Source organism: Carassius gibelio, chromosome B13 (assembly GCF_023724105.1).
Source record: "Carassius gibelio isolate Cgi1373 ecotype wild population from Czech Republic chromosome B13, carGib1.2-hapl.c, whole genome shotgun sequence".
NCBI classification, from domain to species: domain Eukaryota; kingdom Metazoa; phylum Chordata; class Actinopteri; order Cypriniformes; family Cyprinidae; genus Carassius; species Carassius gibelio.
This window is the reverse complement of record NC_068408.1, coordinates 11,335,009-11,357,615: the sequence shown is the minus strand read 5'-3', so window position 1 is coordinate 11,357,615 and position 22,607 is coordinate 11,335,009. Positions and strand designations below refer to the sequence as shown.

Here is a 22,607-nt window from a genome sequence, read left to right as displayed (position 1 = left end):
GCGGTGCTGATGCGCCTCATTTCTCCCCAACCCACCCCCCAGGTGGCAATTTGATTGGTGCTTCACCAGCTTTGCAGGCGTGTTAATTATAAGCGAGGGTAATCAATGACAGAAGTCAGAGACCGTTAGATTGTGATGAGTAGCACAAAAGACTGTATGCAAATTTAAAACGAATCCTAAACCCAGAGACTTAACAAGCAAATCAAAATTTAACTTTTAGATTTTGTGACGATTCTCCAAATATGTAAACGTTTATGTAGTCTAACTTGGGTTGACTTTTAAAGAGAAAATATTTAATTTATAAAATGTATATTTTTTTGGTATGTCTGTTCAACCGGTTAAAGTGTTTTTAGTGATTATTTGATTAGGATACTTTATTTCTGAAAAAATATATATCTTCAAAAAATTTTCACTTTACTCGTTATTTATAATGCTTAGAATTTTATTAACATGATATCAAATATAATTTAAGGAATTTGGTTGAAGCCAAAATTCTCTCTCTGCCGGAAAGAGGAAGTTTCAGTAGCTGTTGGCTGCCTGCTCGCCGTCCGGTCTGTGGTCGCCCCTCCAAACACTTCTCCTTGAGGAGGAGCTTAGTGTTTTGGAAGCAGACTCCGATGACAGCGGGATATAACACTGTGACAAGGCATTCAATATCTTTTTTGAGGAATAAATTTCATGGAAAACAGTTGCTCACCTTTTCTGCAGGAGTAATATGAAATGCAATTTTATCCCAGTGCTTTTGGAGAGAATATGAAATGGCACGTTCACTGATTCACATGAGTCTTGTTGTGGGTATTTTAGTGATTTTGATGCCCAGTCTTCATACTGGAGAAGCTGAGCCTAATTTTGAGGACGAGAAGAGGTCTTGTCAAGGTGCTTTCGATTTGTATTTTGTCCTCGACAAGTAAGTGGCCTTCATATTTATGGCATCTTGTTCTCCTCTCAGACGACTCTGACGCCCTCAGACGCGCGTGCACTTCTATTATAACAACAGTCATTCGCTTAGACAGCAGAATAACAGAATACCATTGGTTCAAATGCTTTAACATGAAACAATGAATTAATATTTTGAAATTTATATAGTCATTTCTTGGCATATTCTATCAGAAAACGTCCGGCGAAATATTGTGGGAAAAGAGCTATTCCCAAAGGAGAGCAGACAAGGGTGCATATGGCTGGATGCACTGACATGAAATTCGAGAAAAATTCCTAACCATTTAAACAAAGAACCATTGACTATCTCTACAGAATTAACACACAATACTGCTTATAGTTTTTCTGATGGTGGATTCCTGAAGTTGTTGTCTGGTGTTAAATGGCTTTAGACGCGGTAGATAGGAGGACAGGACTCTTTGCCTCAGGCGATGCTTTAACAAGCATGATCTTCTCTCACCTGGTGCAGTTCTCATGCACATTTGTCCATCATTATCTCAGGGGCGTCTCAGTCATAAAAGGCAAATAGAGACAAGAGCACATTACAAGAGCATGCATGCACTATTAGATATACAAATATCAATTTATAAAAAATTAAGTAAAAAATAGGGTGTGTCAAGATAAATAAAAATACATATACTGTATTTTTTTTCTTGCAACTGTAAACAACTGCCTGCAGTTATGTGGAACATGTAATGTTTGCAAATAGTTATTTATATTTAAGTGTGTAATGAGCTCTCAGTGAGCATAAGTGGCATCCTAGTACTCAGAATTCTGCAGCACCTTGGAGTTGTGAATACCCAAACAAGCTTAAACATGCTGGAGCATGCTAGAGATCGTTATAAGTTATAAGAGTTTTTGAGGTCATCAGATTTTAGTCAAATATAAAGTAAAGCTCAAGAGCAACATACAGTAGCAATGCCTGTACAGTTTAGACAATCATTTTGCTCATTTAAATCTATATTAAATCTGAAGGAATCCAGTTAAAGATCTATTACAGTACAACATTTGGGGTTTAGCCATAACCCTTTTGGAGTGCGAATGCATATTAGTTACACTTCACAGTTCGCTCTTCTGTTTGAAAGTTTTCTGAATGCCTTTAGAGACCTAAGGGATTGCATGCATCATCAGGCTTTTGCCACACTTCCACACTTTTAATCAGCTGAATGGTTCTGGCTGAATTTTCGAGGCCTTAAATGCCACTCAGTGACCCTACACTAATTGTAAATATCAGGCCATCGGTTCAGAGAGTTTTGAAAAGAAAAGCCGCTCCATTGCTTTTCAGAGAGAAAATACCTTTGATTATCAGTGGAACGAGAACTAGTTTTATGCCACTTTATGTGACCCCTTTTAATTTACAGCTTCTTTTAGAATTTTCTTAATATAACAATATTCTGAGTCAGTGGTTTGCTGAAGATTGATGTTAGTTCGAAGGAAGAGATAAAGCCAGGATCAAGCTACATCAAAGGAAACCATAACAGTCTTGTTATTCTAGACTGCTGCATACCAGAACAGTGTACTGAAAGTTAATGACTTATTTCAGTGGCCCTAAAAAGTATTTAGACACTAAACCACACTTAAAATGTCTGAATGTCATTTCATTGTATAACAAAATATCAAATGTATGTCATCTGCAAACACATTATGCTAGACCTTGAATGAACTACCTTTTGTTTCCATTTTACTTTTTAAAGCAGTTGGTCTTAAGATTATTTGGATGCATTAGGATATGAAACCAAATCCCCTTTTGTACAAACAGGTGCAGAGTAATAAGCAACTCTAGTTCATCTGATTAAGTATGGATATGTTTCACAAACATTTGAAAGCCAGAAAGATTCCATTTTTTTCTTCTTCTTCATTTTGAACAGTAGCCTATATGTATTTTTTTAAGCTGACTACTGTTGCTGAAACTTTCTTGTGCAATTGGTTTCATATTCTATAATCTAATGCAGCTGCATACACCAATTTGAGATATTATTTATTTATTTATTTTTACAAGTGTGGCCCTAATGTAAATTTTGGAACCACAGTATATCAATACTGTGTATTGATAATACTGTATATCAATACTAATAACATTAGCATTAGCATTAACATATAGCATTGATTGCTGATGTTACTGCTAGATCCACACGTCCAGTTTTATGTTTCCTGACCCCCTGTCAGAGATGGTGCTGTGAGCCTTTTTTGATGCTGATGTAGATGCCAATTCTATTTTGGATCCCAACCTGTTACACTAACCCATTGCCATCTGTTCCCATTCAAATGACTGGCTCCAGGAGGAAGAGGTGTTGCTCTCTGCTAGGAGGCAGATTCATCTGGCACAAAGGCAATTAGGCCTTGTTGGGAATGCTTTGGGGCCTGTAATTAATTGCCATGTGCGCATTTTATAGAGTACTCAAGGACCTGCTACTCTCAGATAGTGTATGAAGAGATGGTAATTGTTGTGTAATTGTGTTTAAGGCAGCCATTATAATGCACAGAAGATACAGTATCCTTTGACTCTTTGAAGCATGCAGTTTTTCAGTATGTTTGATTTTGTTATAGATCAGGAAGCATCAAAAACCACTGGATTGAAATCTACTCCTTTGTGGAGCATCTTGCAGAGAAATTTATAAGGTAAAGTTGCTTTAGTTTTGCTCTACTACTGTACATACATACTGTTATACCTTTCAGAAGTAATATTTGAATTGTGTTTTTTTTTTTTTTTACAGCCCAATGTTACGGATGTCCTTCATTGTCTTCTCAACTCATGGAAAAACGCTTATGAAACTCACGGAGAACCGGTATCACACACATCAGCATCCAAAACAATATTAATGTTGCACAGAAATACACATATTGTTTTTCTCCATTGCAATGCCTTTCCTCCATCATCTGTATTTCAGAAATGAAATTACCAGAGGCTTAAATATTTTGAAGAGAGAGATCCCCGGAGGTGATACATTTATGAATTTTGGACTGAAAGAGGTAACTTTTAATTCTTAATGAATCAAATGAGCCAATTTAAATCAATCATTGAATCACCTTACTTACTCCCGTAACACACCTTACTGATCACTGTAGTCTTTTAATTATACTATGGTTAAAATTCCTGCATTAATGCTGTAAACATCTGCTTTTAAACTGCAGGCAAATGAGCAGATATATCAAGAAAATTATGGTAACTGTCACCCTGAATAACCATGCGATTCATTCACACTTCTGCTTTTGTTCTGAGAAAATCAAGGCTCAATGAGATGTTTATGTTGTTTATTTCACAGGGACAGCCAGTGTGATCATAGCATTGACTGATGGGGAGCTAAATGACTCTCAGTTTGTCTCGGCACAACAAGAGGCAAGTACACAAGCCAGTGATGTCGCAATGGATGTGGCATGTTCTCTGGCAGATGTGTAATTGACAGTGGCATTTAATCTGTGATAGGACTGACTGTTTGTTGCCTGTCTATGAACAGGCGCAGAGAGCTCGGTCTTTGGGAGCCATTGTATACTGTGTGGGTGTAAAAGACTTCGATCAGACACAGGTAACACAGTACCACTGCACAATTAATTGATTTAGTACCATCTCAGATTTATCCATGATTTCTGTACTGGAGATGTCTCTGTAAACCTGTATTGTATTACTTGTTTAGCTGGCCACAATTGCAGACACCATAGAGCATGTGTTCCCTGTAACTGGCGGATTCCAGGCCCTTGAAGGAATGATAGACTCCGTAAGTTTCTCTGTTTATCTCTCTGTCCTTGGTTACGTATAAAGTTAAAGTTTTGGAAGCAACAGCTGGATTTAAACGAGGGGCTGAATCGCCTTAATTATCTCTCCGTGTGCACAAAAGACAGGAGTCACTCTAAAAATTGTGATTGTTGGCATCTTGCATCTGTAAAACGACAAACATGGATGCCATCTTTTTAACCCATTTGGAGTCTGATATTTACTGGGATGGAATAAAAGAATAGAAAGTAAAAATAATAAATTGTGAAAGTTTAAAATGAGAAATAAAGTTGTATTTCTCAGTTTAAAATCACACTGTAAGATATACAGTCATGTTCTGAGATATAGAGTCCCATTGCAAAAAGTTACATTCAAGATATAGGCACATTGCAGGATATAAAGTCACATTGGAAAATCTAAATTAACATTGTGGGATATAAAGTCATAACTGAGATATGAATTTACATTGCAAGATATAGTCACATTTGAGATATAAAGACACATTGTGAGATATAAATTGATATTGCAAGATAAAAAAAAGTCTTATTGTGAGATATGTCACTTTGTTATATGTAAACACACATTGTAAGATAAAAAGTCAGATTGTGAGAAATAAAGTTTCACTATGGGATAAAAATGCCGTATGTGATCACATTGTCACATTGTGAGACTTAAAGTCACATTGTGAGACTTAAAGTCACATTGCAAGATGTTGCAATTGGGAGATATAGGAGATTGTGCTGCTTTTAAGAAGAGATTTAAAAGCATAACAATTTAGATGAGTTGCAGCATCCAAAAGAGAGTGCATTACTGCATTACAAGTGAATAGTTCAGTCTGAGTGAACTTGGTTGCATAATGCAATTGCTCCTGTAAAAAGTCTCTGTATTCTGAGTACAAAGCACTCTGACATAAATTTTTTCTTTGCAGATCATCAAGAAATCCTGCATTGAGATTTTAGCAGCTGAGCCATCCAATGTTTGTGCTGGTGGTAAGAGTCATCTCAACTCTCGCCATGTTAATGTTTTTGTAATAATTTGAAAATAAATGTAAATAACACCATGATTTTTACGCTAAATCTGTCTGCTTTTAAAAGAATATGAAAAGTCAATGTGCACACCATAGTAAACAAAAAGCTATGCTAATTGTGTGAAAGCCCTGGGCGGTTTAATGGACGCTTGTGAGTTGTGCTCTCTTGCACTCACCAGAAAATTCAAATTGATCATGTCTGGGCAGAGCTAATCCGCCTTTTTGCATCACCAAGGAGACGGCGCTGTAAGTGCACTCTCGCGCAGTAAGTGCAAGCTAATAAGGTCATGTCAAGCCACATCCATCCTCTCTGGTCTACACACCAGTGCTCAATGTGGCAGGCCTGTCTGCTGAGCAGCAGCCAATTAAACAAATGGGCATTTCGCTGGTAAAGGCGGAGCAGAAATGCAGTGCAGTTATTCTGCAGCACCTCAGCTAGACAACAGATCCGATGTGGCAAACTAGGCCAGGAAGAACCAGCCAGGCAAAAAACAGCTCTCTAATTTCACTTGAGCATTCCCAACAATAAGTTCTCTGTCAAGTAATGGGACATCAAACCCTGAAGCACACAGAGGGAGAGAGAGAGGGGGCATGCAGTGACCACTGCCAAACTATGGTGGTTAAAATAACAATACTCCTGCAGTTTGGCACTAAGATATATTATTTTAAGAACTTATTTAAATAGAAATAATTCATATCATTATCATTATTTTGCATTAAATTAGATTTAAAATGATAGTTCACCTAGAAGTGTAAATTCCTATGTTGGGTCGCTTTTTCTTGGGAACAAAGAAGATGATATTTTGAAAATGTCTTTATTTGTCCATACAATGCAATCAATGTCAGTGCCTGACAGTCTCAGCGATCAAACTGATGAGAAGTGACCAGCCCATGCAGCCTGCAAACAGGCCATCACTCTCCGTTCTGAGAAGAGGCCCAGCCATCAAACATGACAGCAGTTGTTGCTTTGATTAACCCTTGTGGTTCCTCTGCACCCCATCCCCCAGTTTTGGCTGTGATTGAAGTGTCCATGTTCGGACGTGGCACCTCTGCTCTAAACAGCCCAACCATCAAGCTCTCAGGTGTGGATGGGAAGCGTCAGCTCTCCCGTGCAGCACAACGGGTGCGAGCCGACAGCTTACCAGCCCCTGCCCACCATCTCGCTGCCAGCGGTGCCCGCTGCCAAGCCAGTGTTGACCTTTTTACCCTTGCGCTGTCCTGTCAGAACCCGACACACCATGTCTGACAGTAACGAGGGAAGAAAAGGACATGGATGTTGATGCCCGGCCTCCAAAATTAAATGGAATTAGCCATTTCAGCTGTATGGACGTCACATTAAGCAGGCATGAGCAAGAGAGCTGGGCAAATTTAGATGCAGGGGTGGGGTGCAGAGGGGCTTCTGCATGGCAGACGGGATTAGTATAATTAGAGAGGAAATGACAGGTTAATTGGTTCGGATGGGAGTGGAATTTGTTTTGGTAGATCCATGATGAGACAAGAGACATGCAGAGAATTTGTTTTGGCTCAAAAGTTCCCATGATCAGCCTTTTCATTATTCGCCAGGTCTTGCAAACATATATTAATTAAAGGAAAACATCAACATTGATACAGTTTAAATTGTAAATGCGCACTTCTGGTCTTATTGTGATTGAATCATCATTTCATGTTTTTCCAAAGAATACATTTGTCTTTGATTCCTACAAGTTTGAATCAAATGAAAATGAAAATCTTTAAAACTCACATTTTATAAATGCCTGTTATTGATCTTATCTTATGTATGCAATTCATCCATGCATACATTGCTTTTTTTAAACCGCATATTTTTTAACTGAGAATAACTCAATATTACATTGAAACAACAGACTTCTCTCTGGTGTTGTATGCTGGGCTAGGCAAGTCATTTAGTCTGCTTAAAGTCTTTTCATTTTTTACAGTTAACCTCTTGCTTGCATTTAGATCTGCTTTCATCCAGGCGACAACTAATGAACTGAACCGAGTCAACATTTCTCGCATGTGACAAAATATGGGATACAGCTCTTGGTATTTCTATTACATTGCAACTATAGTTATAATGTAATAAATATTCCTCTTTTTAAAAAAATTTACAATTAGCTTTGAATGGCAAATTACATTGGCTTTTATAGGTGTTTACTTATTAAAGCTAAAAGAGGAAATCTTCTATATTCAGGATTTGAAGCTTCAAATGCTGGTGTGATACTGAAGAAGAGAACCGAGACTTACAGTATAGTGTTATTTCTCAGAGCAGTGATATTCTCCTGACCTTTCCATACAACTGTCTCGCCCTGATAGCACACTACACAGAATGTTTTTCATCTTGTGAACTTTACACACTTAAATGTTAAAGGTTTACAACCAAAGCATTTTCTGAAGGTGTAGCATTATTCAGAGATGAACGGCAGGCTCAGTACAAATCCACTCATATCTCCCTCAAATGCACACTGGTCTGCGCAGTGCCATGAGTAAGGTCACATCCATTCTGCATCCTTTGACTCCCGCTGAGACAGCTTCTAAGTGAGCATGTTTTTCTCTCTAACATATGCTGCTTAGCAGCCGTCATAGGGTCTACAGCATCGCCCGGGGGGTCTCAAAGGTCAGGCAGACAGCGTTGTCGGCCACCAACGCAGCACCTCCAGCAAGAGATTTGCAAACCTCTTCGCTTTTATTATTAGCACCACTGGAGCATATGCATTTGCCCAGTTGAGCTGAGCGTTCCTGAAAGGTTAAGGGTGGAAAAAAAAGAAGAAAACATGCCCTCTGGCTCAGCACACTTTATAATTTCAGAGTATGCCTTTTTTTTTGGAAGAAGTCTACATGAGACAAAGATCTTAAATAACGGGTTTGCCTATGGAGGCATTTTTTTCTTATTTAAAAAAACAAAAAATCAGTATAAATAGTACATGAAAACAATATTTATTTATGAAATTTTTGGTTACATTTTTTTTCTGGAAGAAAAAAAATATGCTTTTCACTATGCAGTAAAAGGACTTGCTAAATGTTTGTTATTATACTTCTGGTTTGTGTTTCTTTAAGATTCTTTCCAAGTGGTTGTGAGGGGAAATGGATTTTTGCATGCCAGAAACATCAGTCAGGTTCTGTGCAGCTTCAAAGTGAATGACACAGCTACAGTCAGTAAGTAACATTATTTTATAAACAGTACTTTTAATATTGCATTCTTCTAAATAATGTATGTAACATTCTTTTATTATGTAAATGACCATTTCTGCTATAGTAATAATGAAGTATTTAACCTGAGAGTAGATCTAAATTATAATTATTGAGGAAAATGTATCTTATTTTTTTTTCCACACAATTCATTTTTTAGATGAAAGACCTGTCAGTGTTGAAGATACGCTCCTTCTTTGCCCTGCACCAATCATAAATGAGGCTGGAAAGTAGGTGCACTTCATCCTGCCACTTTATAGCTTAATGCATTGGTACCCTTGAAAAATTAGGGTCAATGTCATTTGGAATTATTCTTATCAGTCAATCTTCACGCACCCTAATACGTCGAGACAACAGGCATGTGGTGTAAAAAGCCCAAGAAGAGAGTATAATTAGCCTCTCTGAGAGATTAGTCACCATGGGCTTGACCTGTGTGAAAAGTTCCCAGTGAGTGTGCATGTTAGCCCAGGGCTCTGGTGGTTTTCTGAGTTGAGAGAGAAAAGAACAGACAGTGAAATACAGAGCCGCTCGTATCCACATCAGCCAGAGCAGAGCCCCGGAGACTCACTACAGGTTACTTGCCAGGCCTTCTACAACAAATGAGCTGCTGCTGGCAGATCATTTCTCTGCAAGCCCTCTGAATAATTATGTGTTCCGCCGGCTGTAGACACCTTGAGGATTTCATCTGTCTTGTTCTTGTCAGGAAGATTCTTTGAGATGCCAATGAAGAAGCCTCTCATGACACCTTAAGCAAAAGAGGGCTGTTTTTCAACTCTGGATCAGCCTACATCACTGTGCACTGTATTGCGTTGCATTTGCCAATGTGACACAAAAACAGCTGGTGTTAATATATCAATATTCAGCACTTTCCATTCATTTCGAACCTTTGGATTGAGTAATGTGTTCTTAGCATTATTTGTTATTGGATATAATCAAAATCCCCAGTTCTGGATTAATAATAATGCTGTCCAAGAATGTAGAATACATAGTATTTTTATTAATCAAATCTCTCTGACTGGTCAACTGTGCCATCCAGCAATCAGATGTTTCTTAATATTCTTAGTAAGATTTCTTAATAATATAATACTTTTTATTAATCAGCTCATCCGGTAACTGAAACCAGCACTATTTTCATTTCACTCTGATTTATTGATTAAACACTTAAGTATTTTTATTACTGAATATAATGAACTCTTCCTTTTATTAGTGACAGTGTTATGATAATATTCAGGCATTACATTTTTTAGATATAAAATCAATATTTCTAGCTCATATATTTATTCATTTATTTAGTGAACTTGTGCAATAATCTGGAGTGAAATATGCCAGACATGTAAACATGTGAAATATGTGGATTATGCAATGTAAATATTTGGATTATCCACTGTGGCTGGCGACCCCTAATAGAACCAGTGTTATTTTAGTATTATTTATAAACTATTATAGGTGGGGTTTTTTTTCATTCTTGTTTTAGTAATTATCTGCTTTGTCATTTTTTTATATTTCTATTTATTTTTATATATATTTGTTAGTACATTTCATTACAAATTCAACTAATTTCATCTCATTTAATCTCAGTTATTTGCCAAAGCAATATTTCTAAAATAAATTTAGGTTTTTACATATAATATGTAAATTATTTCAAATACAATTTTTTTAAAATAATTTTAGTTTTTAGATAGGAATGAAAATATTTCATTATAACAGCAGTGCCATGTCTGGATATGGATTTAGTGATTATTGAAATAGATTAGTGTCTAGGTCTCTCAAAAGTCAGCCAGAATGGTAAGCATTCATATAAGGGAAAAACAGAGATGAAACATTCCATCATAATCCAGATACGAGAGGGGGGGAATGATTCTGGCTAATTAGTCAATGGAGAGTTATTTAAAATTAAAAATGCCATCCTGTTAGGCAAACTTTGATGTTGTGGTTTAATAAGACCAACCATTAAGTCAAGTGATGTCTGTACGACCCGATTGTAAAAGACCATGTGAGTTATGTTCATACATTTTTGAGGGGTGAGAAAAGGCGATTTTGGGGCAAAGTCTGCCCTCTTTCCTCCTCTGTATCCACATCTTGTGAGACGAAGCTGTCAGTGCTGTCATCTAAACGCGTGGTGACTGAGTGGCCTCCTGAAGATGTGCTCAAAAAGAGCCAGCCGCTTCCTGATTGATGGAAAATGAGATGGATCTGTCACTGGACCCCCCTCCACTCAACCCCCTGTTATCCTGTTGTGCCCTCTTTCAGCCCATCCCCCATCCTGCCAACAGAATGGCACTGGAAGGGGTGTGTAGGACCGACAGAGAGGAGACGGGGCAATACCCCTTCAGTAACTTATTTTCAGCTCAGTCTTCTCTCCCAACAAAGCAGAAGAAGAGTGGTCGATTAAATCAAGAAAGCTGGGAAATTTTCCAACATACAAGCACTCTGAATGCCCATGGTAGAGCCAGTCATCATGGTAGATCCCTAATGTTCAAAGACAATTTTGAGAAAGTTGTCGGGGGAAATGGACACATTGTCAGTTTTGATGTCCATAAGCATGTCTTCACAGAATGTTATCAGTCACATGACAAACCCTGCTTTTTCATGTCTTTCTCGTCTCAAGATCTTATCCATTTTAAAATCCATTACTTAGAACTATTAACAGCATCTTTTTATACATATTTACATTATCATTCAAAAGTTTGAGGTCAGTAAGATTTTTTTTTTAAATAGATAATACTTTTACTCTCCAAGGATGCGTTAAATTGATAAAGTGACAGTAAATACATTTATAACATTACAAATGAATAATATTTCAAATATATGCTGTTCTTTCAGAAAATTCGGTTCATCAGAATCCACTGTCCAATCACATCCAACATTGATAGAATATTAAAGTTTTTTTAAACACCAGATCAGCATATTAGCATAATTTATGCAGAACACTGGAAGGCTGGAGCAATGGCTACTAAATATTCAGCTTTGCCATCACATGACTAATTTACTATTTATTAAAATAGAAGATGTAGAAATGGCGAAATGCATCTTTGGTGAGCATGAAGAATGAATGCAGAATGTGATATCCAAGCAAATTTGATTCCAGTATGAAACATTTAGATCATTTAGAAGAGATGCTTAGATCTATTCTAACACTTTTTCAGGTCATCAAGGACACAGCTCAAGATCCAACAAATAAAGGCCTTTTATTGGATGAAAAACCCAAAAAGCAATGGAATTAAGCAAAAGTCTTCATTTGATTCCCACTGAGTCTCATTGGGACTTTGAGAAGCATTTGAAATGTTTAACAGATCTCAGTTGAAGCCTAAACAGAAATCATTGTTTGAAAGGCTGCATATAAAACCAAATGTTAAAAATGTATAGTATGCATAGTTCTACCTTAGATAAGACTTATCGGTCAAGTTCCTGTGCCTACATGCTTTCAGCATGCTGGTCTTTGAGGGTTGGTGTTGTTATCCATCAAAGAGGAATGCAATAGAAGTCATTCAGGCTCCAGATCACAAATTGTAACAAGAAAATGCTGATCTTAATGGCTTTAATAATAGCCACATTACAAGCTCGCACATGTCCATCTGAGGAATGCAATGAATATTCCTTTTCAGCAGGTGTTATTGAAGTGTTTTGTGTGTGTGTGTGTGTGTGTGTTACAGGGTGATATATCTGCAGGTTAGCATGAATGAGGGTTTGTCCTACATCACAAGCTCAGTGCACATCACCACTACTGAATGTGTAAGTACATCTTTGTTCCTTTCTGCATGTAAAAACATGAATGGTGGATTGGGCTATGACAGTGATTCAGCCTCTCTGAATGTCTGTTCGACATTGTTGTTTGCTGTCTTCTACTATTTAGTTTTTCCCCTCTTTTCTCTTACTCTTTCTTTTTCTCTTCTGAGGTCTCCTCTGCTTTCTTTCATCAGAGGAGTCTGCTTTTGTCACGTAAGTTCAAATTAGCAGTGAGAAGATTAGTTCCATTGCTTGGAGTAGCCAGTTGATCTCTTCTTCAATCTCCTTACCTGCATGTTGATTTGTGTTATACCAGCAAATACTCATGAAGATTTATTTGTGCATGTCTCTGAGTGCAGTATGATGGGACCATCCTGCTCATCTCTTTACTGGCTGTTTTCCTGTTGCTGGGACTGCTGCTGATGTGGTGGTTCTGGCCTCTGTGCTGTACAGTGGTACGTCCTAAAGGCTGAAGCTATACACAATTAACAAGTGACCTCAGAATATATTTAAGGCATTTAACTTTAATTGAGTTAATTATTTCAATTACATTATTTTAAAAAATTATTTCAATTAAACATCACATTATTTAACCAAAGCTTTGAAACGTGTAATAATAATAATGAATTATTGTTGTTGTTGTTGTTACAAATCATTTTAATTTGTGTCATTCACACACAATGATTTAAAAATGTTACTATTATATTATATTATATTATATTATATTATATTATATTATATTATATTATATTATATTAATTCAAACAATAATTTAACACTATCATAATAATAATCATGTTATTTTTGTAGTTGTTATAAATTATGTTTATTTGTCATTCGCTCACTCACTGATTTAACAATGTTAGTATAATAATAATAATATCATCACCATACACAAATAAACAAGGATTAAACAATGTCAGTACATTATTATTATTATTATTATTATTATTATTATTATTATCTATAAATCATGCATTTATTTGTGCAAGAAATCATTGAGCAATTTCTGTATAATAATAATAATATTACTGTTGTTTTTGTATTTATTATAAATCTTTATTTGTGAAATTCACACAATGATTTAAAAATGTCTGTATAATAATAATATATTTTTTTAAATAAAACATGTACTTATTTGTGTTATTCACACACTCAAACAATGATTTTTGTACCTTTTCCCAGTGCTATATGCAATATATTGCTTTTATGCTTTAATACTTTATACTGTACTATTTATAGTAGAAATATTTATACTGTATTGCTCTTACCTTAGATTACATTCTTTCCCTGGGAATTATTTTTCTTTCAGGTCATCAAGGAGGTGCCTCCACCCCCTCCTCCAGAGCCTGTGAGTCAAACTTCCTCTAACCTCATTTTGTGCCTATGTTTGTGTATGTGTGTGTGTGTTTGTGGATTTAGGCACAACCATGCACCCAAACGAACCATGGACATTAAGATATGAATCGGGGCACAAAGAAAACAGATTACACACGATAAAATGCATAACTTTCAGAAGCTGAACCCAGCATCGCCAAGAAATGGCATCATTCCTTGTAAACTGCATTCCCCAATGCTGCCAATATCAGCCTCTAGCTATGAGTGCAACTGCTTTGCAAAACTTTGCAAAACTGTCCGTCACCATTTAAGGACATTTTCTACGCCACAGTCATTTAAATAAAGACAAGTGAGCAGTAAAAGTCCACACAGCGGGGACCACAGCCTCAACCATAGGATGACTGAATAGCAAAATTCAAGCAAAAGGGCTCATAATGATCCTCTTGTGTTTGCTTTGTTCCCAGAGGTCAAAGGCAAGCAGTCACTGAGGCTGATGGGAAATAAAAGAGCTTTGTGGAAATGGCTTTAGAGTGTGCATCTGTGCTTCTTAACACTGTGAACGCAAACAAGGCACTCTGTCTCTAACGCTTCCCTTTGATTTGGAGACACAATGCGGTCGCTACTTTTGCAGCTAACATTATTCGACCGTGTCTTTGTGTTTATTCTATCTGTGTAAACTAATTAGTTGAGTATGCTGTAGAAAATTTAAACAAAATAAAGTGTTGTTTTCAACATAATGTTTAAGCATAGTCCTTTTATGCTAATTATTAGAACTGTGATACAGTATATGTAAGTTTTGTGTGCTCAACAGGAGTCCGATGATGAAGATGGCATGCCCAAAAAGAAATGGCCTACAGTAGATGCATCCTACTATGGAGGAAGAGGAGTCGGTGGAATCAAAAGAATGGAGGTGATGCATGTATGCTTGTACACAAGTGTGTGTTTCAGCTTTATATAGGGTGTGTTGATCATAGGTTAACACAAGCTACAGGGGGATGAAGGCCACACATGACGAATGATGTTATGAACCCTCAAGGCACTAGAACACATCACTGTGACCTTAAATGCTCCCTCTCTGCCTGGTGCCAAAACCAGATCATGTGACATCATCAGACATGCTGACGCCTGTAGATTTACTCCTGTTATTTGCAAAGGTAGCAATATTGGACATGTACATTGTTGTACTTTGCAAAAATACACACCTTTTTCACAATTACAGTGCCTATTACTTGTTAAGTGCACTATGTAAAAATAGGAGTGTTAAGCTTGCATTAAGCGTCCAGACGCCATTTCCCAGGATCGTCGAGACATGCAAGCACTATATTGTTTACATGTGAAAACGATCATTTTTCTATAGACTGTGTGGGTTATAACTGGACTGTGTTTCTGTGGTCTTTAGGTGCGTTGGGGGAACAAGGGCTCCACGGAGGAAGGAGCTAAACTGGAGAAGCCAAAGAATGCTGTAGTGAAAATGCCTGAAGACGAATATGAGCCTTATGAACCCAAACTCAGAAATCCTTATGGACGCAGATCTGCCCATCACAGAAAGTGGTACAGTCCTATTCAGGTATATGACTTTTTTTGTATATGAAATAATCTGTATTCCCTAGATTAGCTTTGAAGTATCAGTTAGATGTAGAAAGAGGCACTTTAAAAAGTACAAAAGTTGAGATTTTGAAGTCAAAGTATTCAAAAAGTAGTTCTATGTGTCTTAGGGGAAACTGGATGCTTTGTGGGCCCTTTTCCGCCGAGGATACAACCAAGTGTCACTCATGAGACCTCAGCCCGGAGATCAGGTACAACCATGAGCACATTAAAGCAACAGATATTCCAATACAGATTAATATTCCTCCTCATAATAGAGACCTGATGCATATTTGTGCTTGAATATTATAGCAATTCTGTTTTCATAGTTCCTTTGTTTACCTTATTTATTTTTTGAAAAATTGAATTTTTCTAAGACTGAATCCAGCTCCAAATTGTGTTGTTCTGTGATAGGAAAAGTCTTTATGTGTAATAGAAATTACCTTAATATATTGTTGTATCAGAGTTTTTTTTTTTATTATTATTAATAATAAATGTATTAATTAAGGATGCATTAAAAAAAGTAGCTGTAAAGTTATTTACAGTGTTCCAAAGAATGCCTACTTTCTATCCATTAAATAATCCTAAAAGATTGAGTAAATATTTTTAGCAGCACTGTTTTCAGTAATAAATTTGAATAATAAGAAATAATAAGAAATATTTCTTGTGCACAATCATCACATTGTGTATTTTAAAATTGTTTTTACTGTGATAAAATTCAACAATGGTAAGCATAAGAGACTTCATTCAAAAATATGATTAAATATCGTTAAATTGTAGTTACATTTGAATATTTAATCCAAAATGTGTGGGTTCTGTATAAATTTGCGCTTATTGGGTGCTCCCATAGAAGGAAGCAAGGCCGCTCACTCGTTTTTGGAACACAGCTGTTGTGATATTCCCACCCTTTCTAAGCATGCTCAGTAGCCGGGACAGGAAATAGCAGTCTAATTATGCTGCCTTTAATTCCTCCTCTCATGGAGCAGTAGTGTGGCTGAGCACAGTCTCTCATTCTCTTGTGCCTTTTGTAAGAGACGTCCCTCAGTGTCTGAGCCCTGCTCTCTGCACCCTGCATTATTCCATCCACACAAGCTGTGTCATGGCAACACATCTGTGTGTCTATGAAAGGCATCTTTCATGTGGGCCGCAGTGTCACAGACTGTACAGTATGATCCCATTGACATGGGCAGGCTATAGCTCCCTATACACTGTAGATGGATTTACTGATTTACTTTGGTTTTATTCTTCATGCTCCATAATGGGGCGCTTGTCTAAGGCACTGCCAGTGTCCAGCTGCTCAGTGTACTTTGCACGAGCTTTAGAAGGTGCTGGTTAGGCCAGGGCTTGGGTGGAAACAGCTGTGCTATTCAGGGAGATTTGGGGTGTAGTTGTGTGTTTCATGCCCACCTGCAGCACGATGCCTAGACAGCAGAAACCCACAAACAACTTGCTGTTCCCAAACAAGACCTCTGCTCAGCTATAGACAGCTTCATTTCAATATCAGTCCACATTTTTCTCTTTATAACTCATCTTTCTTTGCATTTCCTATCCGACTGATTCACGGTCTCCTCCATCTCTGTATCCTCTTTGTCTTTTTCTCTGTATCTATTCCTACCAAAGGGCCTCTTAAGTATATAGTTCTGGTCTTGTAGAGTTCAAAGATGGACTGCAACTAAACAGACTAAACAAACAGCATTATATTGCTTGCCAAGCAGCAATGTACTGATATTCTTCAAACACACTGGTTAAGGGTTGTTCTGTTCCCATCCTTCTCCCTTTATAATGCATATTTCATGATTTAATACGTTCTAAACCCCAAGCATAAGTATTGAACTTCTGCAGTTAATTAAACATGAACTGTTTAATGTAAATATTAATTTGAACGTTTAGTTTGAGGTTTTAAATACAAGAGATCTAGTGTCTGTAGCTCAGGGAAAAAAATCTGAGCACAATGTGTGATGTTCTTGAGATCTCTTCTAAAACTTTAAAGGAGACAAATTTGAGACCACCAGTCTTTAGACTTGAGGAAACATCTGAGCACATGCTGTTGAGATCTCTTTTAAAGTTTAAAGGAGACCATTGTAAAAGTGTTTGAGTTTTTGTCTCGGGAGACACGTTTGACAAGCAGTAGACTCAAGCAAAAATCTCCATTCTATCTTAAAGTCACCTTATTTCTGTCTATGAGAAATATTCAAGATGTTAAAGAGAGCTCACTTTCGATTTTTCTTTCCTGTGGGGTAACTTCTTTGTAACCAATCCCTGAAACCTAGATTTACATAAAACATCAACAGCAGTCTTTTGTCATCTACTAAACACTATTTTTCTCCAGGAAGTGCAAATCTGGTTATTATTTCTGACTTTTTTCCTATTGTTTTCATCAGCTTCTGTCTCTCCAGACATTTTATTAGTTAAGAAATATTAGTGTTGTTATATTATAAATTCAAGTAAACTGAACAGTGTCGCATTGGCATCTTATATTTTGAATGAATGTTAAACATTAACATGTATGACCTGTGCTAATGAGTTAATGTGGATGAGTCCTGGGTCAAACCCTTTACCCATAGCCCTCAGTGCACACATTGTGATGCAGAGGTGACAGCCTTGCTTTATTGCTGACTTATAAGTGATATGTAAAGAAAGAAGCTCTTGTTGTTGAAAGTCTTTGTCTGGCCAGTTTACAAGCTTCACCTCCAATGCTTAGTATCTTCCCCCTCATGTCTGAGTGCCACCTTCATTTCACACAAAGAAACTCTGTGGAATAGAGACTGTTTTTGTTTTTCCTAATGACCCACAGAGATGTAAAAGTTCTGACTCTGGTCAACAGAAGGAAGTGGCTTTTTAACATAATTTATGAGTCAAAGTGAATGACATGCTCCTCTGATTGTTCTCAGGGATTTCCCTCTCTGCGCTTGTGTCTAACCCTCACGTAACCGATGCTTGGTGGTCTGATTTAACAGCTTATTAAACAGAGAGCCCCATAATGTGACATGGGGCCCATTGGGCTAAAGGGGGGCTGAGTTTTATTGGGGTGGGCTATTGTCAGGTTGGTGGGGGGTGGTGGTGATTGATTCATGTCTGTCTGGCTGTGGGGCAAAGTCATCATTTTGCTAGTCATGTGCGGCGAAAAGGACAATTTGGAGAGCAGTACAGCAACAGGCCTGCACAAGGGTGAGCATATGGGCTGAATGAGAAAAGAGACTCATGAATACTGTGCAGATGTGGGTGGATGGAGTGGGGAAGAGAAATCTGTCCATATGGTGTTTTAACTACTGTGGATGGCCCCCAGCAGGCTACAAGATTCAACAGGCTTTACATCAGGGATCTCGAACTCAAATTACCTTGGGGCCACTAGCAAGGTTGTGTTTGTATAAGGATCTACTGAACAGCTGCAACAAATACAACAATATTAGATATAACAATAAGACAACGATATTAGAAAACGGACACATTACATGTAGACCTTCTTTACATCTGTTTCATATTTATGCAAATCACTCCTGCAAACTCAGTGAATTGACTCCACCCTTAATCACTACATAATAAAAAGTAATATCCTCTCGGACCTTCAGACCGTCGAACAAAAAGGAGGGAATCTCTCCTGTGACAGTTTCGCTAGTGGCCTTTACACCGTCCATCTGTTTGTCTGACAAGCGCTCAAACAGCATGACAGAGACTGACTCCCCCCTTAAACGCTCTCCTTTCCACTCGAGTGAAAGTAATCTAAATGGAGTTCAGCTAGATCAGAGTGGGACACATATTAGTTCACGCTGTGCTTTTTTGTTGAAGGTGATAGTAACAATTGCTGTGGTGGTTCTAGAGCCTAATTAGCCATGGCTGCCATGTTAAGCTTATATTTGATTGTTCATCAGTTATTTATTTGTTATCTATTTTGTTAAATATATTAGTATCATGCTCTGTATTAAAATTACAACATTTAAGGGGCGGTATTTTACTTTACTTTATTTTATTTTAAATAAATTAATATTCTAATTCAGCAAGAACAGGTTAAATTAATCAAAAGTGACAGTACTTTTAAAATATTACAAAAGATTTTTATTCAAAATAAATGCTGTTCTATTGAGCTTCCCATTCATTGAAGAAACCTGAAAAGAATGTATCATGGTTTCCAGAAAATGTTAAGCATCACAACAATTTTCAGCATTGATAATAATATCACAAATAGCACAAAATCATCATATTAAAAACTTTTCCAAAGGATCATGTGACACTGAAGTAATGGCTGCTGAAAATTCAGCCTTGCCATCAAAGGAATAAAATACATTTGAAAACATAATAAAATATAATTTTTATTTTACATTTCAATTGTAGTTTTGATCAAATAAATGCAGACTTGGTGAGCAGAATAATTCTTAAAAAAAAAAAATTATCTTACGACACCAAACCCTTGATTTACTTACATTAATAGAAAATAACCAAGAGCTATATTAGAATATAAGAACTAGACTTCTCTTGTACTTGAACCTTTGCTTTATGAAATTATGCAATGAAATGCTGTTTAAAAGTTCAAGCAGTTTGTTTATCACTTCAATTTCTAAATGTTTTATTTTTTGTAGCCAAGTATACTGTTTGACAGAAAAAGATTGAGAGCTTTCCCTTCATTCAAGCACTTGCATATGAATACATTACTTTTATTAAGCCCTGTCAAAAGTGGGTGTTGTAGTGGATCCCGAGTCATCCACAGTTTTCATTTTTTGCACCTAATGAAGCGTAAAGTGAGTTTTGAATGGCTTTGGTCAGTCCGAACCCTCTCTGACGATTCCTCCTGAACGATCAGCCTGGCTGACAACAATGAAACACTTCATCTTGAAGAATGTACGTTCTTTCTCAGAGACCAGCCCCTTGTTCCAACACCGTTTTCACAAATAGCTATTCTTCCTTAAGCGCAGCGCTGCAACTCTTCAACCCCACCCCCATGATTTTAGGGACAGAATTGCAGTTGACAGCTGAGTTTCTGGATGTCTCAAGTGCTGTGGGTTCATCTCCTGGGCATTTCGAGTGAAAGCTAGCAAGAGAACGCAGCCTAGGATCAGCTGTACTGAGCTTTTGTTTTTGAATCCCACGCATTTCGCAGTGAACTTGTCACCTCTGGGGTTAAAAATACAACTTGTCCATACAAAATATATAAAGAGCATGGGTTATGTTTTATCCCCAGAAGTTATAGCTACTGATAGCAATGTAGTTTCAGCTTTGAACTGACAGTGATCCCGCCATCTGTCCTGTTTCCACAGGGGCGATGCATCAACTTTACTCGGGTGAAAGCAGAGGAGCCAAGGTCACCGCCACGCAGCAACTGTCCACCTCCACCTCCACCTCCACCGCCCCCTCCAGACCATCAGCCACTCATGCGACCTCCGCCCAAAAGACCACCATCCCGAGGACCCTCCATCAACCGCTCACCCCCAGGACCTCCACCAGCCCGGGCACCCCTAGGCCCCCGCGGACCCCCTCCTTCAAGACCCCCGCCCTGCCCTAGGAACAGGCATTGAGAACAATGGAGGGCCTTCACAGCTACCCTAAAATCTCTGCCTTCAGATTCGTGATATTTGCCAAAGCCACTGGTTTCCCACAGTTTCAGATTGATGAGCTTGCTTATTTGGAGTGAATGAAATGTGATTTGTTCTTATTATAAACACAGGCACTGAAAGAGGGTCTGCAGTGATGTATGAAATTATTACACATGCAAATGAATGGTTTTTAAGGCACTTTGAATGTTGACTTTTGGTATTTGTATATCACATTTTGCATGATGTTAATTTGTAGGTAGGTTAGAGCTGAAATATGGTATACATTATGCCCTGTTTTAATTTGTATCATAATTTAATAGGTCACATCTTTTAAAAAAAAAGGAAATCAGATGTGTTGTGACTGCAGAGCAGTACAAACCAATAATTTATTAAGCCTTGGGTTCCTGGTAGGCACTTGAATATAAAATGACAACTGGTACAGGACACTCAGCATGATATTTTATGTAATATATTTTGTGTTTTGCTTTTTGGATCATGGTAGTTAATAGTAGTCCTATACAGCAGGTTAATATTCATGTTATAAAATGTTAATGGGTTGGACTCTATGTGTTCTTTTAAATTGACAAAAATCCCATTGTCTTATTTTTGTTTTATATAATATTTTCTCTCTCTTTATTAATATGAGAATGATAACAACATTATCCCCATTCTATGTATATGTATAAAAGCAAGGATTAATAATAAAGTATTCAGTTTGAACTTGAGTTGAACAAGCTTTATTAACCATGTCAGCCACTGACAGACAGTGAAATGTGCACAAGCTTAGGGTTTCATCTTCATTCAAGCCTATTTGCTCTGCTTTAATTTACATTTCAACCAGTTCCTTATATATATATATATATATAGACACACACATACACACTTCCGGTAAAAAATTTGGGATCAATAAGACTTGTGATGTATTTCTTTAAAGAAGTCTCTTCTGTTCATCAAGGCTGCATTTATTTGATCAAAAACACTTCTGGTCAAAAGTTTAGGATCAATAAAACTTGTAATGTATTTTTTTTTTTAAAGAATTCGCTTCTGCTCATCAAGGCTGCATTTATTTGATCAAAAATACAGAACAAAAAACAGTAATCTTGTAAAATGTTACTACAATAAAATATGTATGGTCTATTTTAATATCCTTTAAAATATAATTTATTTATCTTATGCAAGGCTGAATTTCCATCAGACATTACTCCAGTATAAAGTGTTACATGATCCTTAAGAAATCATTCTAATATGCTGATTTATTATTAGAATTATCAATGTTCCAAACAGTTGTGCAGGCAAATATTTTTTTGCATTTATTTTTCCATACAATACTTTTTTCAGGATTCTTTAATCAATAAAAATTTAATTCAATAAAATCAATAAAAAGAACAGCATTTATTCAAAATGTTAATTTTTTCTAACAATATACATGTTGCAATTTAACACATCCTTGATGAATAATAGTTCTAATTTCTTTCTTTCATAAAAAAAGAAAGAAAAAAAAAGTACTTTCCCCAAACATTTGAACTGTAGTGTGTATTGTTAGAAAAGATTTCTATTTTAAATAAATGGTCTTCTTTTT

At 36.9% G+C, this 22,607-nt stretch overlaps 1 protein-coding gene across 2 annotated transcripts; it reads left to right on the top strand.

Annotated features, from left to right (window-relative positions):
- The first annotated feature begins 573 nt into the window (after positions 1 to 573).
- On the top strand, positions 574 to 21,748 carry antxr1d (ANTXR cell adhesion molecule 1d). 2 transcript variants are annotated; one of them, XM_052571875.1, is made up of 18 exons: positions 578 to 907; positions 3,484 to 3,555; positions 3,651 to 3,722; positions 3,825 to 3,906; positions 4,069 to 4,099; positions 4,200 to 4,273; positions 4,392 to 4,460; positions 4,569 to 4,649; positions 5,574 to 5,634; positions 8,724 to 8,822; positions 9,016 to 9,085; positions 12,509 to 12,587; positions 12,941 to 13,036; positions 13,894 to 13,932; positions 14,731 to 14,829; positions 15,319 to 15,486; positions 15,635 to 15,715; positions 20,753 to 21,748. In XM_052571875.1, the coding sequence occupies exons 1-18, from the start codon at positions 759 to 761 to the stop codon at positions 21,008 to 21,010; spliced, it is 1,680 nt and encodes a 559-aa protein (XP_052427835.1). In that variant the 5' UTR covers positions 578 to 758; the 3' UTR covers positions 21,011 to 21,748. The 2 variants fall into 2 exon arrangements, 1 of the variants encoding a protein (XP_052427835.1); XR_008156345.1 differs by lacking the exons at positions 14,731 to 14,829; positions 15,319 to 15,486; positions 15,635 to 15,715; positions 20,753 to 21,748 and adding an exon at positions 12,776 to 12,794 and having other exon boundaries at positions 574 to 907.
- The last annotated feature ends 859 nt before the right edge of the window (positions 21,749 to 22,607 follow it).